Source organism: Phoca vitulina, unplaced genomic scaffold (assembly GCF_004348235.1).
Source record: "Phoca vitulina isolate PV1807 unplaced genomic scaffold, GSC_HSeal_1.0 scaffold76, whole genome shotgun sequence".
NCBI classification, from domain to species: domain Eukaryota; kingdom Metazoa; phylum Chordata; class Mammalia; order Carnivora; family Phocidae; genus Phoca; species Phoca vitulina.
The window spans coordinates 3,014,023-3,041,585 of NW_022589779.1; the positions used below are offsets into that span (position 1 = coordinate 3,014,023).

Consider the following 27,563-nt stretch of genomic DNA (forward strand, 5'->3'; position numbering starts at 1 on the left):
ATCAGAAAATACTTCCATATGTATCAGACATGAGTGTTCCACTGAGGTTTGCGTATTGCTAAGTTCTATAAAATGAACTACTTCTACTTTTCCTTTTTTTTGTTCTTGAATTCTTGAAAATTAAATTGCAAAGTAAGTCATCGTATATTTTATTATTCTAAAGACATGAGCATGCAAAGTTGTAAATAAAAGATAAATAATAGAAAAGTGAACTGTTACCTCAGGGTCTTTGATCATTTTCTTGGGGTCACCACTATTTTTTCCAGAAGCTCTGAAATGATTAGCACTAGTTGTGTCACTTGATTGTTCTTTTTAATCACATCCGTGCAAAGAAAACATTGCCAATAACATTTATCAGTTCTAGTTTTTTCCAGCAGTTGTCAGTTTTGATGTCACTTGGTCAGCCTTCTACATTTTATGGGTAGGTCATAGTTTCTTCAATACATTTTTTTCATATTGGGAACTTTATGACATAAAAAAACTGGAAAATAAGCATTACTCATAAAACTGAAACAGACGTTGCAGAATCTACACACTTAAGCATGAGTATTTTTATTTTACTAAGGAGAAGTCCTCACACAGTTTCTATGTGCTCTTATTTAGGCTCAATTTTTTTTTTAGTGTTTGGCAAATTAAGAGCTACAAATTAAAATGAAGATAGGAAATTATCAGATAGTTTCAAGAGGTGATAGATAAAAGCAAGATAGAAGGCAGAAACCTATTAAAAGCAAAAATGATCCCCATAAACATTTTAAGTATCATTATACCTGCATAAACTACTGGCTACAAGGACATTGTTGTGTAACATCAGATTTTAATAGTTGATATCATAATGGGTTGATAGAGAAAAATAAAATTACATTTTTTGTACTTATTTAAAATGATAAAGGAATGTGTAACAGACTATAGGAAGATATTCATCAAAAGTATTTTTTAAGGAAATTTCCATGATTTTATATATACTCTTTTTTATATGTTTTAACTTTGTGAATTTGATCATAATGTTTTGCAGGAACACTTTTAGGATTATCTGCAAGAATGTAAGTGAAACTAGAAAAATAAAGTAAGAACGCTCTCATGGTAGCTTAGTACCTATGTTTCATGTATTTTAGGGTTATTAGATTTGACTGTTGCCTAGGCATTTCCATCCATGGGAATCCCAAAGCCTTATATGGTCAAGACTGAGCTTTTAGACTTTCAGTGAAATGCAAGGCACCACTCCAAAAAAGAAAGGGAAAAAAAAAAAAAAAACAACTAGCTGGCTTTCACTTTGTCTTCAGTACTGTCTTGGCTGCTTTTATTACCACAGTAGCTAAATTACTAAGAACCTTATGTGCATTGGGAGTCTGTCTTATTAGTGGAAGGAATTCCTTTTGTGGCAGTAGTTTTATGCTAGAATGCTAATGTTATTTTAACAAAACATTGCATGCTATTGGTTATACAATTTTTGGGTTTTTTTCTTTGTGTGTGTGTTTTAAGGAAACTTAAAAGCAGTTTTGGTTTATTTTCTCACTACAGGGGAGGGGAGGGGATCATATATGCATGTGGTGCAATTGGAAAGTGTAGGTTTCATTAATGACAGGTATTAGGGAAGTGAAAATGAAGTTATTTGCTTGGAGTCTTCTTCCTTGGAACTCCTGCTATCTGATTAGGGGACACGGATGAAAAAGGTGTGAACCTTCAAGAGCAGCAGTGATGGCCAATGAAAGGGCTGCTAAAATAGTACCTTATTTCTACACTGGTATGATCTTACTTAGTTCTAGTCATCTTTTTTGCTTTGAAGAAAGTGATGTTTCTGAATGACCATATCATGAATATCACTCATTCATACATTTAACTCCCAAGATAGTTTAATACTTTATAGATACTAGAACTCTTGGTATCAGTTACACATTTTTCACGTATGAAAAGGGAAGGTATTGGGGCGCCTGAGTGGCTCAGTTGTTAAGCCGTCTGCCTTTGGCTCAGGTCATGATCCCAGGGTCCTGGGATCGAGCCTCATATCGGGCTCCCTGCTCAGTGGGGAACGTGCTTCTCCCTCTCACACTCCCCCCGCTTGTGTTCCCTCTCTCGCTGTCAAATAAGTAAATAAAATCTTTGAAAAGGGAACGTATTATTCCCCCTAACATAAGATTTCAAAATGTTTTGCAACCACTCTTCGTGTAGTATTAATTTCTCTGGTACAGTCAACTACAGGTAACAAAGAATCAGCAACCTATTTCTGAGTCCTACCAGTGAAGCTAAATCATACTTGTAGGTTCCTCCGTTTCACATTTGATTACTGTCTGATGTATTCTAGATACTGTGTTATGAATACTTAATGGGATCCTTGGCTTTGAGAGCTCATAGTATAGTGGAGACATGAGAGGAAAGTGAATATAGAGATAGTACATATGGGAAAGTAATAGTAACACAGTATTTTAAGTATGTTAAGACAGATAAGTTTATATGTTACAGAAAATGGGAGAGAGTGATTTAACTCTCGTTACATTAACTTAAGCTGGGGAAAGCCTAAGAAATAAAGGCTTAAGATGGTTAAAAGGAGACTAAATTGAGGAGCAGTCTATAGGATCCAGCAGTACCTCAGCCATTACTCCAGGGGTACCGTTTATCTTCCAGAGAAGTTATAAAGTCCCAAACTGCCTTAGTTAAGTCTTATGATCAAAAAGAAACGAAATTTCATCATCAGGTTACTTTTTCTTGGCACCTGGACTCAGCCCCCTCCTATCAACCATCTTTTTTTGTGGTGGCACCTAAGAATATGCTTCTTTAGGATGGTTAGTATTGGGTTTTATCCAAAGACTCTTTAGTGTCATGTTTGCCTCAGCAAAGTTTTTGTAGCCTCTGGTCTTTCTGTCAGAAATACCCATGTGTCAGAATCTTTTAGATAACTGGAGAATCATCCCCAAAGATGAATATCTCATTTGTAATGTATTGAGTCAGCCATGTTAATCATTGAATGTCTAGTATAGATAAATAATAAAAAGATCTTTCAGAAGTTTCTTGGTTCCATGTAGTTATTGGTGCATAAAATCTGCATACAAAGTTTTTGTCCTAAAGATGCAAAATAGTATAAAATTATGAAAATACTAATTCACTATTGATTAATTATATCTGAGGGGCTCTTGGAATTTACAGAGCAGTGGTACACTCATTTATTATATTTCAGATGGATTGTATGGGACAGTAGCCCCAGACTGAATGCCGTAGCTTGGACATAAAAATAGATTTTGGTGATAAAAATGGATTTTATTGGGAAAAGGGACTTGTTGACAAGTACTAGTAAAGGAAGGTTTAATCCAGTATTTCCTAAATTTTTAGAAGTTTTTAAGAACATTTTTGTCAGAAACCATTTATTAACTTTTTTAGTTTAGTAGTTTCATGGAAACAATTTGGGAAATACAACAGTAAATTTTTGTGATAAATTGCTTTCAGAAGGGCTCCATACCGACAGTTGTTTCAGGAGGCAAATTGAAGATTTAGGTATTCTTATTTCTGCCTTGTTATTTTCTTTTGACTAGATAGAGATCTGCATTTGAAGGAATATAAAAACTTTATTTTATGTAAATGTAAAAGTACTAGCATCTTTTTATAACATTTTGGGGAAAATTATTTAATGAATATATTATACAGTAGAAAATCATACATTTCCCTTTCCCTCAATGCAAAGTAATATATAAAAGCTGATTATTTTTCTTTCTGCTATTCATATGCCCTCCCTCCTCAGAAGTAAATATTGTAGGAATAATAGGGGTTTTCAAATTTATTTATTAGGATAGCTCTACTTAGTTAGAAGGTTATTCTTTTGTACCTTTTGACTCATCAAACATGTACTCACTGGCACATTACCAGGAGATTGTTACTTACTTATTCTGAAGTTATAATTTCAGATTGTTCTGGCATATTCAAGAAATGGAGGTGGTCCAGTGTGATTAAAGTTTTTACTTTGTGAAAATGGAGAGATAGGTCTAGATAATTTAGATAACTCTTTGTGTAAAGGACCACTTGATAGCATTTAAAAGGAGTTGAAATATAGGAGAAATGACAAATTAGAGATTAAGTAGAGAAGGGAGCATGATGTTTGGATACACACAGGCTGAAGCAATGAAAATTGGTATAAATACCTCTTTCTTTCATCCCCAATCTGGTAATGTAGCCACTGTTTATTGCTGCATAACAAATTACCTCTAAACTTAAAATAATAAACATTTATTATCTCATATTTTCTATGGTTCAGGAATTTGAATGGGGCTTATCTAGGTGCTTCTGCCTCAAGATATCACATGAGATTGCCCTCAAGCTGTTGGCTGGGATTGCAGTCTTATGTGAAGGTTTAACTGGGCTGGGGGGTGGGTAAGTAGGGATCCACTTCAAAGCTAACTCACATGGTTGACAGGCTTTGCTTGCTTGCCACATGGGCTTCTTACCAGGACTGCCTCTTGACATGGCATTTGTATGCTCCCAGGTTGTGAGTGATCCAAGAGAGGACGAGAGAGTACATACATGACATCCCATCACTTCTACCCTGTTCGGTTTGTTGGAAGCAAGTCCAGCCTACACTCAAGGGGAGGAATTTACACAAGGTTGTGACTACCATGAGGCAGAGATCTTTGCCATCTTAGAGCCTACCTACCATAACAGCAAACTAAAATAAAATAATTTTTGTGGCATTTTATATCCCTCAATTTATATTAGTAAATATTTAACAATTGCTTCCTATTAGTACTGTGCTTAACTACTTTGCTTACTAGTAACTTTATTTCTCTCTTACTTTTCAGCAAAGTACTTGAAAATCAATTACATCTTTGCTCATTTGTTTTTGTTTATCCCCCTCTGCTCTCCATTTGAATGTTTGGTGACCCTCTTATTTTGTGACTTGGAAATATTAACTCCTGCTTTCTTAACTCCTCCGTCAGTGGTCCCAGAAATACAGAATAGCTTAGTAGTCTAAAATGGAAAATAATATTTGATTAAAATAACCAAATAGATTTTTTTTTTTAATTTTCTCTCCTAGGACTCAGAATTATATATTGTTAATGTCATCTTTGATGTTTTTTGCCAAAGCATATCCGAATATGGCAGAACAAGTATCAGGTTCTCAGCCTGTCAGATAATATTTTTGCTCTTTGCTTTCTGAAAGGGATGCAGGGATATAGTTTCAAGACCTAGCCTATTTCTTCCCTGCAATCCCCCCCCCCCCATCTATGTCATGGGCATGACAAAAAAATCTGTTTCTCTTCCCAAACCTCTCCCCTTTTCTTCAATTTGAATTTATTTATATACATATACATAGTTTTTAAAATTTCAACATTTTTGAGGTTTCATAAAAGGTATATACTAAAGTAAACCATGCATACTAAAATACAGAGGAGAATTTGAGACTTAGGAAGGTTATGTCGTTTGAGATTTTTTATCTATGCATTTGTTTATTTCTGATTAGACTGAGTTGCAGGCAGGATTTGGCTCTTTAATTTTGAGCCAGGCACTGTGCTGTATGCTTAAAAAAAAGAAAGAGTAGTAATAATTGCCCAATGGATGTTAATTATCCATAACTAACCATCATTTAGGGAACATTATTTTAGGGTCTCTCTGTGCAGACCATTTGACATACTTTTATTAAAAAGGACACATATTGCATATACTATTTTAATTAAAAAGTGTTAAATTTAGTTTTGCTTTAATTTGCCAAAGAAAACAACTGAAGACTGAAGTAATGGTTGAATTTTAGATTAAATTTTCTTTACAACTAGAGGGAGTATCTCCTTAAATGTTCCTTTAAGATTAAGAAAATAGTCTATGAATACGGTGACATAAGATTTTTTTTAAAGACCACATTCCAATTTTAGAAAGATTTGACTATTCTATAAGAAAGATTAGCATATCAGCACTCATCCATTTTTGTCTTCTCTCCCCTCCTTTCATTTTGTTAGCTGTATTAATATTTCTAGTCTGTTAGAATTTATAATATTTAGATTCTTTTTGATTTACTTATGAGTCCTTTGATCATCCTGTCTTGATTTCTGAATATATTTTATTTAATTGGTTGGATTTTATTGTTAAATAGGGTTTATCATCTTACCTTTGATCTCGTGTTTTACTTAGTGTGTTATTAAGGAGCACCAAAATGTGGGGCATTTGGCTTATCAAGTTGTGTTTTCTTCCATACTGCCTTCTCTTTCTGGATTTTTGCCTACTAACACATTTTTTTCTTTCCTTTTATTTTGTCTCCCCTTTCTTAAATACTGATGGTCCTCCAGTTTTGACATAGGCTTTTCTGATCCCATTGTATAAATGGCGCTTGTGCATTGTGTATCTCTCTAGCTGCAGTTATCCTGGATATCAGAGGTTTTCAATCTAGTCTGTTTTTACAGATTAGATGGGGAATTTCTTTAAAGTGGAAATTCTTGGATACCACCCTCAGAAATTCTGATTTCTCCTCTTTCTCCCAAATTCAGGTTAAGTACTCTAGTTATGTGTATAGCATTTATTATACCTCTTTCTGCTATTGTTTGTTTAGTTACCTGTCTTGCCTGCTGGAGTCTAAGGTCTATGAGTACAGAAATCTGGTCTATATACTTCACCAGTATATTTCTAGCAACTAGCATAGTGGCTGAACTGGACACTCAGTAAATACTTTCTGAGTTAACGAAGAATCTCCTGCTCTTTATCGGCCACATACTTTGCTGGACACTGAAGAAACTCATCAAGAAAAATAACAAGTATGTGAAATTTTTTGTTTTGTTTTGGAAAGCCATAAGAATTTTATGTCCTCACTATAGAGATATTTTTGGAAAATAACTCAATGACTTTGACTTCTGTTAATTAACATTTTGGCACATATTCTTCCAGACCCTTCATTAGGTATATCTATGGCAAGAATGGTATCATGTTATACATATTTTTGTAAGCTATTTTTTTGATTTAATAGAAATATTAAGTAGAAGCTTTTATTTCCTCTCCTGAAACGAAATTATTTTCTTCTTAGTATATACATTGATTAAACCCCTCCAGGTCAGTGTGTGACCGCTTCTGATAAAAGACTACAAGGAAAACAGCAACCTGTAACTACTTTCCTGTCTAGCGCTCAGACATTAATGAAACCTGGCCAAAGATTTATTTACTCCAAAAAGTTTTCTTTAACTCATCCCTACTCCCATACTTTTTCTTGATTAATGCTATATTTTTAAAATTGCTTATTATTTTTCTGTTTTGTCTGCTTATTTTCCTAATTATAGATTATAAGGATTCTGTTTTAGCTCATTAACAAAAATTTATTGGGTGGCTCTGTTAGGTATTGTGGGGTATATAAGGCATTTCCTATTCTTAAGGAACTGTCATCTAGTTGGGAGAAAAGACTGGAACACATGAAACAATAAGAAAGGCAGCAAGTCTCGCACAGTACTTAGCACAGTTTTATGTACACATACACACACTAGGTAATAAATGCCTACTCATTAAGGAGAAGTTAACATTTTGTTTTGATTCATTTTATATGTATTTATTATATAGTTCCTGTGTGCCAGGCACTGTGCATAAAGGAAACAATATATTCTTTAGTGTTCTTCCTTGTATTCACCAGAATGCATTATATATGATAGGCAATCAATAAAAATTATTAGCGAGAGAGTGATCCTGAAATTCAGTTCTTTTTAGACCCCTAAGGATTTTAAACTCTAGAAGAAATGCTGTTCCCTAAGTTCCCAAATAAAAGTGTTGGCCTCTAAAGATCTAGGTTTAACTTACTACTTTATAGAGCTTTATCACTAAAGGAAATAACAGTGAATGAGAGGATAAGGCTATATTTCAGTCTTTGAATATTTATAGTTTCCAGTTTTTAGTGTTGTCTTTCACATACGTATTATTTATTGGATGAGGCATGAATGTTCAAGCAATACTTAGATTATTTTTCCCCTAGAAACTTTTTTTTGGTCTCAAAAAACATTTTTTCAGATGTTTTATAGTCTCTTTGCCATGTCTAGTTCATTCAATTCACAAATATATATTGGATCTTCTCTTTGTCAGATATGTGTCTCCTTTATTCTCTCTAGGATACCATATGTACATAAGCCTGAACTTTTCTTAATCCAAATGAAGAATTTCCCATGTTCCAGCATTGCGTATAATCTGTTTTAAATTTATTGTCCCAATCGTTTTGTCATTTGAATATATGATTTATTATGAAGACAAGTTTTTTTTTTTACATCTAGAGTTCCTACCTGCTTATATGATAAGAGTAGAAAGCCAAAAATATTTTAAAGTTAATGCAGTACTGGGGGAGCATGGGTGGCTCATGCAGTTGAGTGTCTGCCTTCGGCTCAGGTCATGATCCCAGGGTCCTGGGATTGAGCCCCACATTGGACTCCTTGCTTGATGGGGAGCCTGCTTCTCCCTCTCCTTCTGCCTACAGCTCACCCTGTTGTGTTCTCTCTCTCTCTCTGTTAAATAAAAAAAAAAAAAAACATATAATGTATTATTTGTTTCAGAGGTAAAAAATCTTTAAAAAAAAATAAAGTTAATGCAGTACTGAACTTGTGGTTACTTGTTTTCATAACTAATATACTAGATGACTCCTAAGATTATACATGCTCATTATTTGCCCATCTTAATGCAAGACCAAGGTATTTATTTTTTTATTATTCAGTATGAGAGTACTGCTTAGAGTTCTTCATTGTTTTTCTTGTATAAACCTCCTTTGATAGTCCAAATTCAGTTTTCTTTAAAATAGACAAATACTTGCTTGGATATCTTTAGTTCAGTTCCTCTTTAAGCATACTCACTGACATGTGTGTCAATCTGAGTGCTTAGAGTATGGACTACTTTCTAATATATCTACAGATTTCTGTTATCAGAAGTTGAGCAGAACCAAGTTTTCATTAGTAAGAGTCCTAAAGAATTGTTTCCAGGAAGTGAAAATTGATTTAGATAACTTCCATATTCAAATTGATTTGTCTGTTAATTGTGTTACTAATGATTAGGCACAGATTGTAAACATTTCAACTAATTGGTTATGATTTCATTTAAACTTAAGTTCTCTAATGACATTTATACAACTAAATCTTTTTCTCTTGCTTTTCTTTTCTGAGTCATATATAATTTGTATGCATGAGCTTATATAAAACTTTTATATATAAAAGTTTGAAGGAAGTTTGAAATCCTAAAGATTTCCTTAGTGCATCTTTTAAAATTTAATCCTCCTCCCACCCAATAATTGTGGGTGGGACTTTTACCAAAAATGGTACTAAAAGTCTCCAGCATATAACCTTGTTTTATAATTTATAGAGGGACAAGAAAGTAAGTTTTACTTAAGAATATAAAAAAAGAAAGTTTTAAATGGAGGTGATTTAGCATGGTGATTATGTATTAATACAAACATAAAAGCACTTAATATTTGGCAGGTACTACTCTAAGTGCTTTCTATATTAATTCATGTACTTCTCATAGTAAACTTTTGAGGTGGGTACTATTATTGCCCTCATTTTCCAGAGGAAACTGTGGCACACAGGATGTTAAGTAATTTATCCAACAACACCTGGCCAGTAAGTGGCAGAACTGGATTAATCCCTTACAGTGTGGCTCTAGCCTATGTACTTTAAACAAAACCAGTTTCATGAAAAGGAATATTACAGTGTTAGAATTTATTTCAAATGCTACTAATTTTGTAGTTGTGATTTTACTCAGTTGAATTATGTAGTCGCTTAACACATTTGTTTTTATTTCTCTAGGAATGAAATTTAATGATTTTTCAAACTATACATGCCCCACCCAAAAGTTGTCATTAGGCCACTGATTTTTTCTACTTTCAGCCAACGTTGTATAGTCCCTTTATTCAACTCTTTGTTGTTAGATTGCAGCTTTTTTCTTTAGAAGTGTGGGAAACAAAGCTTGTCCTTGAGCTAACTTGCTGAGAAAAATAACTAGGTCTCCTTTTCAATAAAAACATTTGTTTTATTTACCTGAACTAGTTTGTTGAATTAATTTACAGCTCAAGTTGACAAAGCTGCCTGTACCAGGAATTAAATGACAAATGTGTCTTCACACAGCCATTTATTATTGGCAGTTGGTCTGGATATGTATTCATGAAACACTTAAGATATACCCACCTCCAAAATCTTATCTAACATAGTTTGAGTCATTGTTCCTTTCCATATATGGCTTAATTAACTGACCATATTTAGTCAAATATTTTTTTTCAAAGTAATTTTTTTATTATGTTAATCACCATACATTACATCATTAGTTTATAACACCCAGTGCTCCATTCAGTATGTGCCCTCTTTAATGCCCATCACCAGGCTAACCCATCCTCCCACCCCCCTCCCCTCTAGAACCCTCAGTTTGTTTCTCAGAGTCCATAGTCTCTCATGGTTCGTCTCCTCCTCCAATTTCCCCCCCTTCATTTTTCCCTTCCTGCTATCTTCTTCTTTTTTTTTTTTTAACATATAATGTATTATTTGTTTCAGAGGTACAGGTTAGCAAGTTTTGTGTCTCTTAATGTGCTGCATGTTTTAGCTTTCTCTTAGCAACAATATTTTTATGGGCATGCCTTGCCAGTTTCTTATGTATGCTTTATAAATGTTCAGGAGAATACTTTGAACAACTTGCACCACAAACTTGAGATTCATATGTAATAGATAATTTTGTGACAACGTTTTTAGCATTTAATTTATATTAAAACATTTCAGAAACTTACTACAGCTATAAACAAAGGAACAAGCAAGTTTAGCATTAACTGCTTTAGGTATTTTTATTGGTGTTTTTTAAATTATACTGATTTAAAAACAAATATTTTAAATCAGAATCAGCAACATTTCATTTATTGGGAATTAGCTATACCCATAGGTTAATTTTTTCGAAGAGCCAGAGGGGGTTGCCTTTCTAAACTTTAAAAATTAACCATTCATCTTGAAAATCTTTTCAGTGTCAAAGATTTACTCATAAGATGGCAAATAAACTCTATTCTAGATCCTGCATACCTTTATCCTCACTATATGTGACTTTGCATCTTCATACACCAGGAAATGTTTGTCAGTTGTTCATCTGTTAAGCTCTAGTGTAGAGCCTCCTCCAGGAAATATTGCCAGACTCTCATCCACCATTCCTCCTTAGTTCTCCTTTTCTGAGCTCCCACAGTAAGTAGTGCACAGCCCTATAACTATATCATATTCCTTTTAATACAGTCATCTGTATGTGTATTTATCTTCTGTACTGGATGGTAAGCTTCTTGAGAACTTTCTCTTTGACTGAATAAAATACCACAAATGTCTTTGTTTTCCAAATAGAATATACAGATCATAATTTAATCTTAACACTTCTATTAATATTTTCAGAATCACTTCTCTACATCCTCTCCCCAAGGGATTTCAAGCCCCACTGTATTATTACGTTAATGCAGATAATTCCCAGATTCATGTTTTCATTTCACATTTATTTTCAAAGCTCTAGATCTGCATATCCAGTTGGCCACTGGATATGCATGGTTAGATAGGTATACAGACACCTGAAGATTCAGCATATCCAAAGCTATGAAATCATCTTTCTTTCCCCAACCTGCTTCTTGAACCTGTAGTGTTTATTTTCATGAATGGCTTCTTCCTGTCCCTCACCTTATGTATCCAGTCTTTAAGCCTTGCATATTTTCTCTTAAGTTTTTCAATATAGATCAGTCTGAATAACTGCTAAGGCTCAGTTCAGGCTCTTCTCTTTTCGTATTGCTTCCAGTAATCTTTCTGAAATACTGATCTGATCATGTCACCCCTCTGCTTAAAACCTCTGAAGAGCTCTTTTCAAACATTATCTTCTTAAAATTATAGAATGTTTTCTCCTACTTCTCTCTACTGCTGAATTGAGCCAGTATTACTGATGGGAGTATTGTAGTCAATTCCTTGGATGTGTGGGAGTAGAAAGTGGATTGAAAACCACCAGGCGTATCAAATCCAGTCATCTTTGCATTATATTCAGATCTTTTACCTGGAATATACTGAGACGTTTTAGCACATAGCCTTATCCTGTTTTATGACTTACTATATACCACTGGATGATTTACTTACTTTATTCCATGCATTTTGTAAATCACAGTGCATTTGCCCAGTGAAGTTATTTCCAGTCAGATTGCTAGTTGAATAACTCTTATGTAATCTGTAAAACCTTGCTCAAACGTATACTTTTTTTTTTTTTTTTAAGTAAACTCTACCCACAGCATGGGGCTAGAACTCATGACCCCAAGGTCAAGAATCACGTGCTCTACTGACTGAGCCAGCCAGGCGCTCCTCAGATGTATATTTCTTAATGAGACCTATATGGACCATCTTAGTCACAAGAAGTTATCTTCATGTCCCAATGATATTTTAGTAGTTTTCTAGCCACTGCTGTTATGCTCTTATAAGATCATTGTTATTTATTTATGGACAAGCCTGCTATATTACAGTGTGATCCTTCCCCTTCCCTGTATTCCTAGGGCCTTGGCTGATACAGTTTTTAGTATATATAATGTGAAGAGTAGCTAAAGGAAATTTGAGATATTTAGCCTAAAAAAGAGTATTTGAGAATTCTTGGAGGGGGGTAGATTCTTAGAATCCTTCTCAGTTAAGAGAGGGATTTTATTTGATTTTGGAGCATCAGGGACCGGGGGATAGAAATTAAAGGAAGATCTATTTTAGCATGTACAATTTAGAGAAAGATAAGTAAAGTGTCTTATACTGGAGGTAATACATAGAGTAGACTTTCAATAAATGGTAGCCTATTACTTTTTTCTTTTTAATTTGAGGTATAATTTACAGTAAAGCTGTATAATACACAGCTTTGGATTGTGCAATTAATGAATTTTTATATATGAATATGTCTAAGTAAAAATCAGAAAAATAGGAAACATTTCCAGTCTTCTAGAAAACTCCCTCATGCCCCTCCCTTCATTTCCCCACAAATTTAACTATGATTCTGAACTTCAGCGCCAGAGATTAGTTTTGCTTAGAAACCTGTAGTATATATCCTTTCTGCCTACCTTTTTTCACTCATCTATGTCTGTGAAGATCATCTGTGTTGTTGAAGGTAGCAATGGTTTGTTCTTTTTTTTTTTTTTAAAAGATTTTTATTTATTTGAGAGAGAGAATGAGAGAGAGCAAGCATATGAGAGGGGGGAGGGTCAGAGGGAGAAGCAGACTCCCTGCGAGCAGGGAGCCCGATGCGGGACTCGATCCAGGGACTCCAGGATCATGACCTGAGCCGAAGGCAGTCGCTTAACCAACTGAGCCACCCAGGCGCCCTGGTTTGTTCTTTTTGTTTGCTGTTCTTTTCTCATTAATGTATAAGATCCCATTACATGAATAGAATCTTCTCACACACATACGCTCCATGCTATTTATTTATTTACTACTACACTTTATTCTATTATACTTTATAGTATAATATTCTATTATACTATTACACTTTCAAATGGTTTTCTGAGGGGGTTGTATGAATTTTACACTTTCACCAACAGTTTGGTTGTTTCTCCATGTTAAAATAGGTTTACTATTTCTCTTTTTAAGAATCAAGTCTTGGGGCACCAGGCTGGCTCAGTTGGTGGAGCGTGCGACTCTTGATCTTTGGGTTGTGAGGTTGAGCCCCACGTTGGGTGTAGAGACTACTTAAAAATAATGTCTTTAAAAAAAAAGAGAATCAAGTCTTAAATTTTCTTATATAAACTGCCTATTCATGGTAAACATTTTGGAAATAAAGGAAAATTTAAAGAAGAAAATAAAATTTTTTCTTGGTCTCGCAACCAATGATAATGCCTATTAACCTTCAGTATATATTCTGGTTTTTTTGTGTACATTTAAAAAAAATTTTTTTTAAAGATTTTATTTGTTTATTTGACAGAGAGACAGACAGCAAGAGAGGGAACGCAAGCAGGAGGAGTGGAAGAGGGAGAAGCAGGCTTCCTGCTGAGTAGGGAGCCTGATGTGGGGCTCAGTCCCAGGACCCCAGGATCATGACCTGAGCCAAAGGCAGACACTTAACAGCTGAGCCACCCAGGCGTCCCTTGTGTATATATTTTTTTAGAAGCCACCCAGGTGCCCCTTATATACATATTTTTTTAGTAAAAATGAAATCATATTAGGTAAACAGTTCTTACATCCTTTTTTAAAAATTTATTGTGAGCATTTCCCATATCCCTTTATAAAGAATCATTTCTTGTTTGCTTGACATTATCTTTCATTTTTTTAAAAATGATAATCAGATTCATATTAGATGGATTTATCAAATAGAGTTTTATATTTTTATATCAATGATAAAAGTCAGAATACTGTTAATGGAGCCTGTATGAATTAAAGCAGATTGAGTGAAAAGGGTAATAGAATTAAATTAATCTTTAAAAAAAAAGTATTAAATCAATATCTTTTCTCAAGGAAAATTAATGATTAAGCCTATAAATAGATCTAATATTAATTGATGCCACTGTGAGTCATTAGCAATCTTAAATAACATTTTATAGACTGCTTTCTAATGTAATAGTATTTTGACATTTCTTCTTTTTTTGTTATTAGATAGCTTAATGGTTCTCAAATCTCTCCAGCCCTTTCTTTAACCACTGCTTCTTGAAAATGGGTCTTTTCCCAAGCAATATATACTTAAAGTCCGTATGAATGTTACTTATATATTCATTTACCATCTGCCATGTGTAAGGTACTGTTCTGACACTATGGGACCTTGCCATCAGGTTGCTTATAACTTGTTCCAAGGAGAAGAATCACAGATACATAAGAATCTTAAACATATTAGGGAATTTTAGAGATACATAACCCACCAGCTTCTTTCCTCCACTTGAAAAATAAGGACATTAAGCCTCAAAAGATTAAATTACTTGTCCATCACTACAAAATTTGTGGCAGAGCCAAAACTAGAGCCTAGAATTAAAAGCTATGATTCCCTGTCAGTATTTTTCCCCTTTGTACTTTGTCCATAGTGGTTTTTTTGACACTCATTTTTTTCCCTAAGAAAATGCTACCAAAAGTGTTTTCTTTTGCTTCTGTGATAGGTAAAGAAAAAATGGTTTCATTCATACAACACTTTGTAAGTGCCTAGAACTTATGATATCCTGTTGCAGAGACTACAAATAGGTGAGAAATATGTTGATAAACTAGGACTATCTGTGGAAAACAGTGTTAAGTGTGGAAGAGGGCTTATTATTTTGGAATCTAAACATCTGTTAGAGTGCCAGCTATCATCGCCCACCTGTCGACTTATTCAAGCTACTTAATCTCTTTGAATCTTAGCTTTCTCTTTCATTCATCCGTTTATTAAGCCCCTACCACATGCCAAGAACTGTGTAAGATGCTGCAGATACAGCAAAATTCCTATTCTCATGAGGGTTTATGTGAGGATAGTGTATATAAATCAGTAAAATAGATAAAGTACCAGTCATACTACCTGCACAAAGTAAACAAAAGTCCCTTCTTAGTTACTATAGGCTGCAGTTCTCAAACTTTTTTGTCTCAAGACTGCTTTATACTCTAAAAAATCATTGAAAGACCCCAAAGAACTTTTATTTCTGTGGTGTGTATATATTAATACATGATAATATAGAGGTTAAAACAGGATTTAAGTATTTATCAATTCATTTTAAAGCAGCAATACTGTACCCATGTTACATAAATAAATAGCATTTTAAAATTAAAATAATTCATTCATTTGCTCTTAAGACTGGAATTCATCATTGACAACAAATACTGTTTTTCTTTTGAAATGACAAACTGTTCATTTTTAAGAAAATACATGCCAAAAACCCAAGTTAGACTAAGTATAGTTTCTCATTTAAGTAAAAGTTGTATTCCATGGGAAAAGTGGCTAGTTCAGCTTGCATCTTAGTTGCACAAGTGCTTTTCCTTAGAGCAGTCATTATACTTGGAAGAAGTGTTTTATCCATACTTCCTATCTTGTTCCGCAGAATATTAAAAAGATGTGTATTCAAGGGTCAAAATTTAATAAGACTTATAGGTTTTACTACTTTGTCAAGGACATTCATAAATAAAAATAGCTTTTAAAGAAAACTATGACTGCATAGTGGCAAATATAGTGACTTAGAATTTTTTTGACCATTGCCTTGATTTGTACTAAGGCACAAGCAAGTTTTGCCACTGGTGCTTTCTGCACCCTCAAGTGTACCTGTCAACACAGTGAAAAGGGGAAATACCATCTTAGTATTATTTTGAGAATAGTTTTGCCTTGTAAATTCCTTGAAAGGATCTCTCCCCCCTCAACAGACCACATTTTGGGAACCACTGCTGTAGAGGATATTATTGGTACTTATGTAATGTCTTGATTGTTATTATAATAACGTATTTATTTTTATCACAGATTGGCATAGTCTAGTCACATACAGTACTGTTGTATGTGCATCTGAGCAAGGACTCTTACAGTTTAGTTGGTACTTAACCTGTTTGACGGCAGTACAGTCGAGAGAGCAGCAGACTAGACGAGATCGGGCGCGTTCAGGGTGGTATGGCCGTAGACGAGAGCAGCAGACTAAAAGAGAATATTTATGTTATAAAAGCTGCTAAGTTTATTAGCGTTGATTCAGATTTTTTCTAATTGTGCTTTCTGTTTTGTTTTTAGGCTTGCATTGATGACAATGTTGACATGGTGAAGTTTCTGGTTGAAAATGGAGCAAATATTAATCAACCTGATAATGAAGGCTGGATACCACTACATGCAGCTGCTTCCTGTGGATATCTCGACATTGCAGAGTAAGGCAGTTCTGTGTTTACTTTTGTCCAAATATCCAAACACTATTTTAGATACCTGAGATTTTATAGAAATTGTTGTTACAGATAAATTAGTGAGCTCTTATATTACCCTAATTCATGAAAAGTATTCTTCCCAGGAAAAAGAATAAGCAGTTCTTGGGAATCCATATATCAAGTCTCTCTTTGGGAGGTCATCTTCTGTCTCCCCACCCTCTTTGGCTTTTGGTACTTTGTATTAATATGAGTAATTGTACACTTCTCCATTCCTATCTCATGTAGAGCATTGTCAAATGATTCAAGGTTAATACTTAGCAGTCTAGTCTATCCTTATGTAATTGTGAGTTGTTAGGGGAAACTAACAGTAACTCAGGTTACTTTGCTATAGGGAGAATATGATACATAGTTCTGTAATTAGTCAAAATATTTATACTTAGTTATTAAGATTGTTTTCTAAAAATATGTTTTTTAGAAAATTCGATGACCTTTAATGGTAGTTTCCAGGAAAATCTGATTCTTGAAACATTTAACAAGGAAATATAGTTTCCTGACAAAATAATTTTTTCACTAAATTATTTCACTTTTTTGTTACTATGTATCAAATACCATAAACAGGTTTTATTGTCTGTCTGCTCACATCAGAGCTTATCAATGGTAAATATTGAATATGGGAGTTCTACTCTGTGAATCTCTCTTAGTAAGCCTTAAATATTGTTATTTCTTTGTGTATTTCATTTTTCCCCCGTGTGTATTGGAACTATGATACATCATATTTTTTTAAAGATTTTATTTGAGAGAAGAGATTGAGATTGTGTGCATGAGCAGGAGTTGGGCAGAGGGAGAGGGAGAAGCAGACTCCCCACTGAGCAGGGAGTTCAGCTTGAGGCTCGATCCCAGGACTCTGAGATCATGACCTGAGCCAAAGGCAGATGCTTAACCTACTGAGGCACCTAGATGCCCCAGTACATCATTTTAAAGGGGAGGCAGTGTTTGGTAAAATGAAAAGTACTCTGGCGTAGGAATAGAATGTCTGAGTCACTTGAGTTTTATTACTACCTGTAACACTAATTACATTTCATCTTTTCCTTTCTAGGCCTTGATTTCTTTTTCTTTTCTTTTCTTTTTTTTTTTTAAGATTTATTTATTTATTTGAGAGAGAGTGCACTCATGAGTGTGAGAGCAGGGTGGGGGCAGCAGGAGAGGGAGAGAAAGAATCCTCAAGCACATTCCCCACTGAGCACGGAGCCCAACGCAGGGCTTGATGCCAGGACCCTAAATCATGACCTGGGCCAAAATCAAGAGTTGGACACTTAACCAAGTGAGCCACCCAAGCACCCCGGGCCTTGATTTCTTTATGTATAAAATGAGGTAGTCTTTTGTCATTGCAAAATAGTAGTGGTTGTTCATAATTACAATCGTGGTTCTCAACTTCCTTACTCCTTTCTGTTCTTTTCATGCTCAACAGAGGACTTAAATCTCTTCTTCATAGAAAAAATAGCTAATGTGCATTTATCTTTAGCTGCCCTTAAATATTTTGTACTCAGGTTTTGGAGTCAAACGATGTGAATTTTGAATGCTTCCTCAGCCACTCTCAAAGGGGTAAGACCTTGGGCAAGTAGCTTAACTTGTATATGCTTCTGTTTTCTCCTCTGTAGAAGGGGAGTAGTATTTCTTAGGTTTGTTATGAGAGTTAACTGAGTGATCCGTCAAAGTACCTGGCACATAGATTTACTATATATTACTCAATATATATTAACTTTTGACCATTATCTTGTTTAACTTCTCTTGGGAAATGAAAAGTCAACCTTTTTCTTCAAATGTTTAATCCCTGTGTTTCCTTTTTTTAATTTATGCTTCTGAGTTTGAAAAGAGAGTAATAATTATACTGAGTAATTTCTTCCACTTGATTGATAACCCATTGTGTATGTTGGGATGATTTTAGCTGCAAGTACCAGTATCAAATTTAAAATGACCTAAAAAGTAAGGGTCCTTGTTTTACAGTATATAATCTTAGTTTAGAGGAAGAGCATTCAAGTTTATTAAACCTGCTCCAAGGGCCTGGGATCTCTCAGTTTTTTTCTTCTGCCTTTCCCAAATATGAACTTTATTCTTAGCCTTGTCCCCTCCTGGTCACAGGATGATTGCTGCAACTCCTCAGTTGTGTTTTTACATATGCACGTCCGAGAGCAAAATAAAAAGTGAAGTGGGGAATGGAAAGTATCTTCTCCATATCCTATGCATGTCAGAGAGGGGAACTTTTCCCAGAGAGTCCTCTGAGTGCATCACATTTCCCCTTCAGGGATTTCCGTTGGCCTGGGCTTGGTCACTTGCCCATGTCTACCTTGGGAAAAGCAAGTACTTGGCATATTCATTGTTTTACATGTCAGTAAATAGATATGAGGAAGGGTAAGCCGTCTGATGCAGGTGTTAATATTTTCAGTAGAATAACTACAATTTTTCATTTTTTTTTTAGAGGGTAGGCTATGGAACAAAGTGCTTCATAGGATTTACACAAACAAAAATGACCTGGTTTGGCCAAGGTTGAGTAGAGTTTTGCTGATCTAACTACCTTTCTTTAGGCAGTTTGAATTTCTGTCTGTGGTATAACCTAAGTATTTAAATTCATAGTGTCTTTGAACAAAATTAAAATTGGAAGAATGATGACTTTTTCTTTTTTGCTCTTTCTGCTTTTTTTTAAGTAATGGGAATGTTTATAAAAGACAATTTAACTCTGATATATATTGACTGGGTTATTTGTTAAGGTGATGATAGTCCAAAACCATTCCAAATATATGATTATTTTTATCAGCATTAGCTCTTTCACCAGCTAATCTCACTAATGAGAGAAATTAATGAAACCCTAGTTTTCTTTGGTCTAGAAAAGTATAGCATGGTGGCTTAAGAGACAGCATGAAGATATCCCCCAAGTCAGAGTGTTTATAGGGTAAAAAAGGGTGTTAATAATGATGTAGAAATAATATTTATAAACCAGGAACAACCTAGGAAAATTGGGTCACTCTGCTAAGTGAAGTATTTGGAGTTAAATTTGTTATAAATCCTGGTTCTGCCATTCACTAATTTTTTGCCCTTGGCCAAGCTACTTTGCCTCAATGATTAATATTATTTATACAGTAGGAATGATCTGGCTTCTTCCTACCTCTTATTTCTCTTACCACTTTCCGTATTTTTCATTCTCTCAATACTGGACTACTTTTAATTCTCCAAATTTTTACTGCTGGTTCATATTAATGAGTTTTTGCGTATATTGGTTCATTTGCCTTATTTCTTCACTTGACCAGCTCCTGCCAAACTCTCAAATGCAATTACATAAGGGTCACTTCTTCCAGAAATATTTCTGATATTCCTGGCTAATTCTTCATCATCATCATCATCTCTACAACATATCAGATGTTTACATGCTTTGATAGGAACTCCATTATGCACAGAATAGTTCTAATTCATCCCTATTGAAATGAGAGATGAAACAAACAATGAAGAACACATAGTTTACTCTGAAGTTTTGGGGATGATTTGGATACAGTGACTTCTAAATTTTTCATCCCTAAGGGCACCTGGCTGGCCCAGTCAGTGGAACAAGCAACTTTTGAGCTCAGGGTTGTGAGTTTGAGCTCCAAGGAGATTACCTTAAAAATAAAATCTTACCAAAAAAATAAATAAATTTTTACCTCTGTTGGACATAGTAGAACAGAGAACGTGAGATTACAGTTTAGTTTCTAGACATTAACAATTTCACATCTGGTTTGTAGCCTAGCAGAAGCCAAGTGAATAGATGGATGATGGCTCTTCATATTCTGGCTCAATTAATTTACCTTTTCACCAAAATAATTATTCTCAACCTCCCTGCTTTGAATAAGGTAGAAGTCTTAGGAAAAACTAAAAATAGAGATTGTTTAATAATGCCCCTTCTCCAGAGTGGATTAGAGGAACAGTAAAGGAGGTTTGTGGGGAATATGATGTTAATTCAGCATATGCATTGTTTTACTAAATACTGATGGGTCAGGTATTGAAATGTATGCACTAACAATCATTCTCTTCCTTCGGTGTGCGGAATTGTGTCTGTACGTAATTCATATGTTGAAGCTCTAACCCCCCAGAACCTTGGATCGTGATTATATAGATGCAGCCCTTAAAGAGATAATTAAGTTAAAATCAGGCCCTTAGGGTAGGCCCTAATTCACTCTTACTGGTTTCCTTATAAGAAAAGGAAATTTGGACGTGTATCATATGATCTCACTGATATGAGGAATTCTTAATCTCAGGAAACAAACTGAGGGTTGCTGGAGTGGTGGGGGGGTGGGAGGGATGGGGTGGCTGGGTGATAGACATTGGGGAGGGTATGTGCTATGGTGAGTGCTATGAATTATGTAAGACTGTTGAATCACAGACCTGTACCTCTGAAACAAATAATACATCATATATGTTAAAAAAAGAAGAAGATAGTAGGAAGGGAAAAAAGAAGGTGGGGAAATCGGAGGGGGAGACGAACCATGAGAGACTATGGACTCTGAGAACAAACTGAGGGTTCTAGAGGGGAGGGGGGTGGGGGATGGGTTAGCCTGGTGATGGGTATTAAAGAGGGCACGTACTGAATGGAGCACTGGATGTTACACGCAAACAATGGATCATGGAACACTACATCAAAAACTAATGATGTAATATATGGTGATTAACATAAAATTTTTAAAAAAATAAAATTAAAATTTAAAAAAAAAAAAAAGGAAATTTGGATGCAAAAAGAGACACCTAATTCGTGCACACAGAAAAGACCCCTGGAAGCTATGCTGTGAAAAAGGTAGCCATCTGTGACCAAAAAGAGAACCCTTGGAAGAAACCCTTTAAACCTGCCAACACCTTGATCTTAGACTTCAAGCCTCTAAAACTATGAGAAAATAAACTTCTATTGCTTAAGTCACTTAGTCTGTGGTATTTTTTTTAATGCTGTTTTGTTATGGTAGCACTAGTACACTAATATAGGCAGTATAAAATTCTTACTGTCGTATCAAGGTATTCTTCCCTAAAAATTATAGTGTCATCATTGGGTTGTGGTTTAAAAGTAAAATTGAATAGTATGGCTTTGGACATATTAGAAAAGGCGGTTACAGAGCCCAAAAAACTGTATTTGATTTAGTGCTCCAATATATAAGTTCATTTAAACTTAGCTCTCTAACCATAAAGTATAAATTATATATTGAAATTATTATGTACAGGGGTGCTTGGGTGGCTCAGTTGGTGAAGCATCCAAATCTTTATTTCGGCCCAGGTCATGATCTCAGGGTCATGAGGTCGAGCCCCATGTCAGGCTCCTTGCTCAGCCTGGAGTCCTCTTGAGATTTTTCTCTCCCTCTCTGACTGCCCCTCCCCCTGCTCGTGTGCTCTGTCTTTTTCTAAAATAAATAAATAAAATCTTTTTAAAAAACTAAATTATTATGCACAAAGCATTGAAAACTAAGTCCTCTGACTGAAGAAATAAATGAAAACATAGGAGCTATACAGTGGCAGCATTTTAATTTTATCATTCTTTTTCATTTATTAACTGGAATATTTTTGTAAAAGAAACTTCCTCATATTTCTTTAGTCACTCCTAATACAAGTTTTATAGAAAAGAGAGGATATAGTCTTTTTTCTTTTCCTCTGTATACTGATTTTTAAAATAATGAGTTGGTTCACTAGTTACCTTCAAAGAGGACTAATAGGTTTTTTGAGGGACAAGCAACTTCAGGAGCTCTTGCATTTAAATATACTTAATGTGCTTAATATATTGCTGTTACTGTCTATATTGATTAGTAAATTATACGTCTTTGGTTATCAAGAGTCTCTTCATGTTGGCTTCTAAGACCTTGGGATATGAACAAATGAAGTGATCTTTAAACCTTCCTTGCTATCTAGTATTACAAGATGTTCCAGACTCTTTTTTTTTTCCCCCTGCCCTGGGTCTGGAATTGCCATTTCTCCAGTGAGCCCTGTTCCTTGTAATGGGTGTTAGAAGTGCTCATTGCTACTGAGTTGGTCATTGTTTCAAATTCATATTTGGCACCAAGGTGTTTTCCTTTACCCTTATCTCGTATCAATATTTCCTTTCTCCCTTTATTTCATTGCCAGGAATTGTAGTGTTAAAATAACACAGGGTTACTAATTTGCTTCATTATATATTACACATACATTAGACTACTTATAACAACAATACCACTAACAATAACAGTATGATTACTGAAAGCAGTTTGAAGTTTTGTGTGGGGGCATTTCTTTTGGTCTTTAAGGTATCCCACTTCAGATATACCATCAAATTACTGTGTATTGAAAGCATTTGAAATAGTTTTTTTCTGTGTGGTTATGCCACCAACTAGATATACTATTAGGTTCATTGTTTAATTTTATTTATTTTTTAGAGTTTGCTTTTTTAAATTTAATTTTGTTTTATAATTTACATAAAATACTGAGCTCTAATGGCAGTCCCTTCTGTCCTTTTTCCTTCTACACTATTTTGAAATTTTATATTTTATCCCAGTTTGTTTTTTAATACAAGTATCACTGAAAATATTTTCCCTTGTAGGTAAATGATAGAATACCATACCATATACATATTTCTTCACTTGCTTTTTTCACTCAACAGTCTATTCTGGAGATCATTATATAGTGGGATATATAGAGCTATTTCTCATTGTTCTATTTAGGTTTTAGTACTCCATTGAATAGTATGTCATTGTGGTTTATTCAGCCTGTCCTTGGTTGACCAAAGAATGCTGTCTATTTGAATAACTCTAGTTTTAGCCTTGGAATTGTCTTTTCATTTTTGCAAATAATAGGAATTTTTATGTTTATGTGAAAAAATTTTGTATTTGAATAATAAAACTTAAACAATTTGTTTCATTAATGTTTTGGTTATTGATGTGATTATTATTCTGATATCTTTTTATATTTTAATTTCATCACCACTTTTCTTTTTTAGGTTTCTACTGCAGATGTTTAGGAGTGCCTTTTTTTTTTTTTTTTTTTTAAGATTTTATTCATTTATTTGAGAGAGAAAGAGAAACTACATGTGTGAACAGGGGAAGGGGCACAGTGTGGGAGGGAAAAGAAGAAGGAAAGAATCCCAAGAAGACTCAATGCTGAGCAGGGCCCATGGGCTTGATCCCATGACCCTGAGGTTATGACTGAGCCAAAATCAAGAGTTGGAAGATCAACCAACTGAGCCCCCGAGGCACTCCTAGGAGTGCTTTTATCTTGAGTAGCTTTGGTGTTTGCCACAAAATTTTTCAATAGTAGAGAAAATTAGCCCTGTATAAAGCTAGCATTATGTAGTGTACATAGGATGGAATAGTGATTAATGTGTACGTTTAATGCACTTTTCTTTGTGTTTGGAGTTGTTTCAAAGCCACTACTATTGAAGACCTTATATCATTATAAAATGCTAGTAGGGGCGACCTGGGTGGCTCGGTCAGTTAAGTATCTGCCTTCGGCTCAGGGTCCTGGGATCGAGCCCTGCAATAGAGTTCCCTGCTCAGCAGGGAGTCTGCTTCTCCCTCTCCCTCTGCCCCCACCCCACCCCCGGCCCCGGCTTGTGCTCTCTCTCGCTCACTCTCTCAAATAAATAAAATCTTTAAAAAAAAATGCTAGTAGGATTACATTCAGTGACATTTTCATGGTCTTATTTACAACATGGAAAAAGTTTCATGAGCTTTGTCACTTGATCATTAAAGAATCAGCTATTTAAGCATATGATAACTTTTAAATATTTGTGGTGGCTTATTTATGGCTTGGCTTTTCTTCCTCATTATAGCTTTATTCCATAAACATCCAATATAATCCTCAAGATTTCTCTTGGCTTTCCCTTCAAAATATATCCAGTATCTGACTATTTTCATCACCTCTTTAATTTCTTCCTGATCCTGGACACTGTTGTTTTTCACTGGAATTATTATAGTTGCAACAATTCTAATTATAACCATCCTCTTCCCACTTCCCCACATCTGTTTTCCACACAGCAGCCAGGATGATCCATTTAAAATATTACAAGTGGGATAACATCACATTTTTATTCAAATCCTTCCAGTGGATTCATAATGCATTTCAGAGTAAAAGCCAGAATTGCTATTAACTTTAGGCAGATTGGCAGCTTCTCTAAACCTCTGTTTCCTCATCTCCCTATTCTATAAGATTATTTTGAAGATTAGATAATGTATATAAGACACTTGGCACAATACACAGCATATTTAGTATTTAGTAAATGTTAGCTAAGTTGATATTATTCAGAATAACTGTATTTGGTCATTACTTTTAGTGAAAAATAGCTAAGCTCTTGGTTCTCCTGATTATAAAGAAAATTATGTCATCTGGTGTGATGAGAGGAGCAGAGGATAGTAAAGTAGTCATATGTTGTACCTACTTTGATATGTGGATGTTTGAGCTTCAAGAAAAGTTGGCAAATCCATGAATTTTGGTTTTATTTACATATTTCTTATCAGGAATGATACTTTATTCGTCTAAAGCAGACTGTGTATTTTGATTAGGAATCTCAGAAGGCGAAACTAAGTCTAGGATCCTAGGCAAATATTAAAATTTTATATAAGAGATACTTATATCTTACTATAATAATAATAATGAGGTGTGTTTGCTTAAAACTATAAAGATCATTTTCTCATATACATTCTTACTGCTTTTTTAAAGAACACTATGGGAATGTTCACTGTTACTTCCATTTTACAATCAGAACTGAACCTTCATTCTCAGGACTTAAATTCTGATGTTCTTTTTGTTATATCACAACTATCTCCTACAGTAGCGTTAGGCATTGTGAGATATAATAATGGCTACAACTCCGTTCCTAATCTCAAACTTACAGATACATGTGAAGTTAGTTACATAGAATAAATGGACCAAGAAATGTACAAGGAACACTGAAGTGATTGATTTTGATTAGGCCAGAGAACGATCCTAGAGGAGATGACATTAACTGTTATCTTAAACAGTGAGCAGGGTTTATGCCTGTGAGAGTTGGGAGCTATCTGAACAAAGTCATGTTATGCATGAATGAGAAATAATATATGGTAAAGCTCTTTTAACTGGCCTCCACTGTATTAAATAACATTTGCTTTGTTAAAATATAATGACTGATTCCCATAAAGTTGTTAAAACTGAACATTGCAGCACATAGGCTCCTTCTACTAAGCTTACTCACTTCTGTTTCACCGATTGATTTACAAGCCTACCAAAAATTATTGTGTGTTCTGAACTTGTTGTTATTTAATTAGATAGTCCAAAACTGATGAAATGTGTACAAGAAAGAAAATTACTATTGTAACAAAGTTAAATACTTTGAAAGACTTGATAAAGGCAAGGCCTTAAAAATATAATTGCTGATGGGGTGCCTGGGTGGCTCAGTCAGTTGAGTGTCCGACTCTTGATTTAGTCTCAGGTCATGATCTCAGGGTTGTGAGATTGAGCCCTGCATGGGGCTCCACTCTCAGAAGGGAGTCTGCTTGATATTCTCTCTCTCCTCTCCCTCTGTCCCTTCCCCTGCTTGCACTCACTCTCTCTAAAGTAAATAATCATATATATATATATATAATTGCTATTTAAATAGATGTGGTTGTGATAAGTGAAAGGTTGAAAGTAAAAGACCTAGAGGGATTGTGTACTCTGCTCTCCTGTTGACTTCCAAGTTTTTGCTTCATTTTAATGACACTTGGAAGTCTTAGGAAATGCATTATGAGTGTGGTTTATGCAAGAAAGGTAGCATAGGTTTAAGTCATTGGAGACATTCTCTAGTATCTTCAATGTTGAAATAATGATCTTACTTATATTTAATTATTTTCATATATATATTATGTTTTATGATTCCCTATTTTTATCAGCTTTTCTGGTTAACCAAGCAAATACTGGTTCTGATTCCATTGGATAAAAGTAGTTTTTTGGAGCTGTAGTGTTTTTTTTTGTTTTGTTTTGTTTTAAGATTTTATTTATTTATTTGACAGAGACACAGCGAGAGAGGGAACACAAGCAGGGGGAGTGGGAGAGGGAGAAGCAGGCTTACCGCGGAGCAGGGAGCCCGATGTGGAGCTCGATCCCAGGACCCTGGGACCATGACCTGAGCTGAAGGCAGACGCCTAATGCCTGAGCCATCCAGGTGCCCCAGGAGCCGTAGTTTTTAAGGAAGAAGAGTGTTAGTGGTATATGGAGAGTAGCAGATCCAGTTAGGAAAATGAACTGAGTCTACAGCATAGAGGAATTTGTATGCCTTGCTATAAGTTTGACCTTTATGGTGGTGATTCATTTTTAGGGACATGATGATCCTCATTCTGTATTTTAGGAAGACTATTCTTCACAGATTAGAATTCTTGGACAAGAGAGCTAGGGCAATGGCAGTGAAATTGGAAGTGGGGCAGATCTGAGAGAAGTTGGAAAATAGAATTGATAAGGCTTGGTTGTGATTCACTGGATCTAGGTAGTGAGGTAGGAGGAAAAATCAAAGGTGGTGATAATGCCTGATAATAGCTAATGTTCATTGAGTGTTTAATATGTGTTAGTCACTGCTCTCAGTCCTTTATATAATTTCAGTCATCCTAACAATCACATGAAAATATGTTGCTACCACCACCCCACAGGCCTATATGCACAGTTACAAACCCCAAAAACTTGGAAAAATGACAAACTAATTATAAATTTGGGTGTAGGCTCATTTGGCAGCAAACCATGACCTAAACTGATACGAGGCTATTTATAGTCTTTGTTGATCCCATTTACTGTATCTTTATTTTTTGCAGAATTATTAATGTGTTTGGTTATAAAGTGCTGCCTCAGATTCAGTGGGGGTTTTACATAATCTGC

At 34.8% G+C, this 27,563-nt stretch overlaps 1 protein-coding gene across 3 annotated transcripts in view; it reads left to right on the forward strand.

Moving 5' to 3' along the window:
- PPP1R12A (protein phosphatase 1 regulatory subunit 12A) overlaps nucleotides 1-27,563 on the forward strand; it is a 143,753-nt gene that overhangs the window by 29,858 nt on the left and 86,332 nt on the right. For all 3 annotated transcript variants that reach the window (XM_032393751.1, XM_032393752.1, XM_032393750.1), the window contains one exon: nucleotides 16,591-16,721. In XM_032393751.1, coding sequence (XP_032249642.1) covers nucleotides 16,591-16,721 — 131 coding nt within the window. The remainder of the gene's footprint in view (nucleotides 1-16,590; nucleotides 16,722-27,563) is intronic.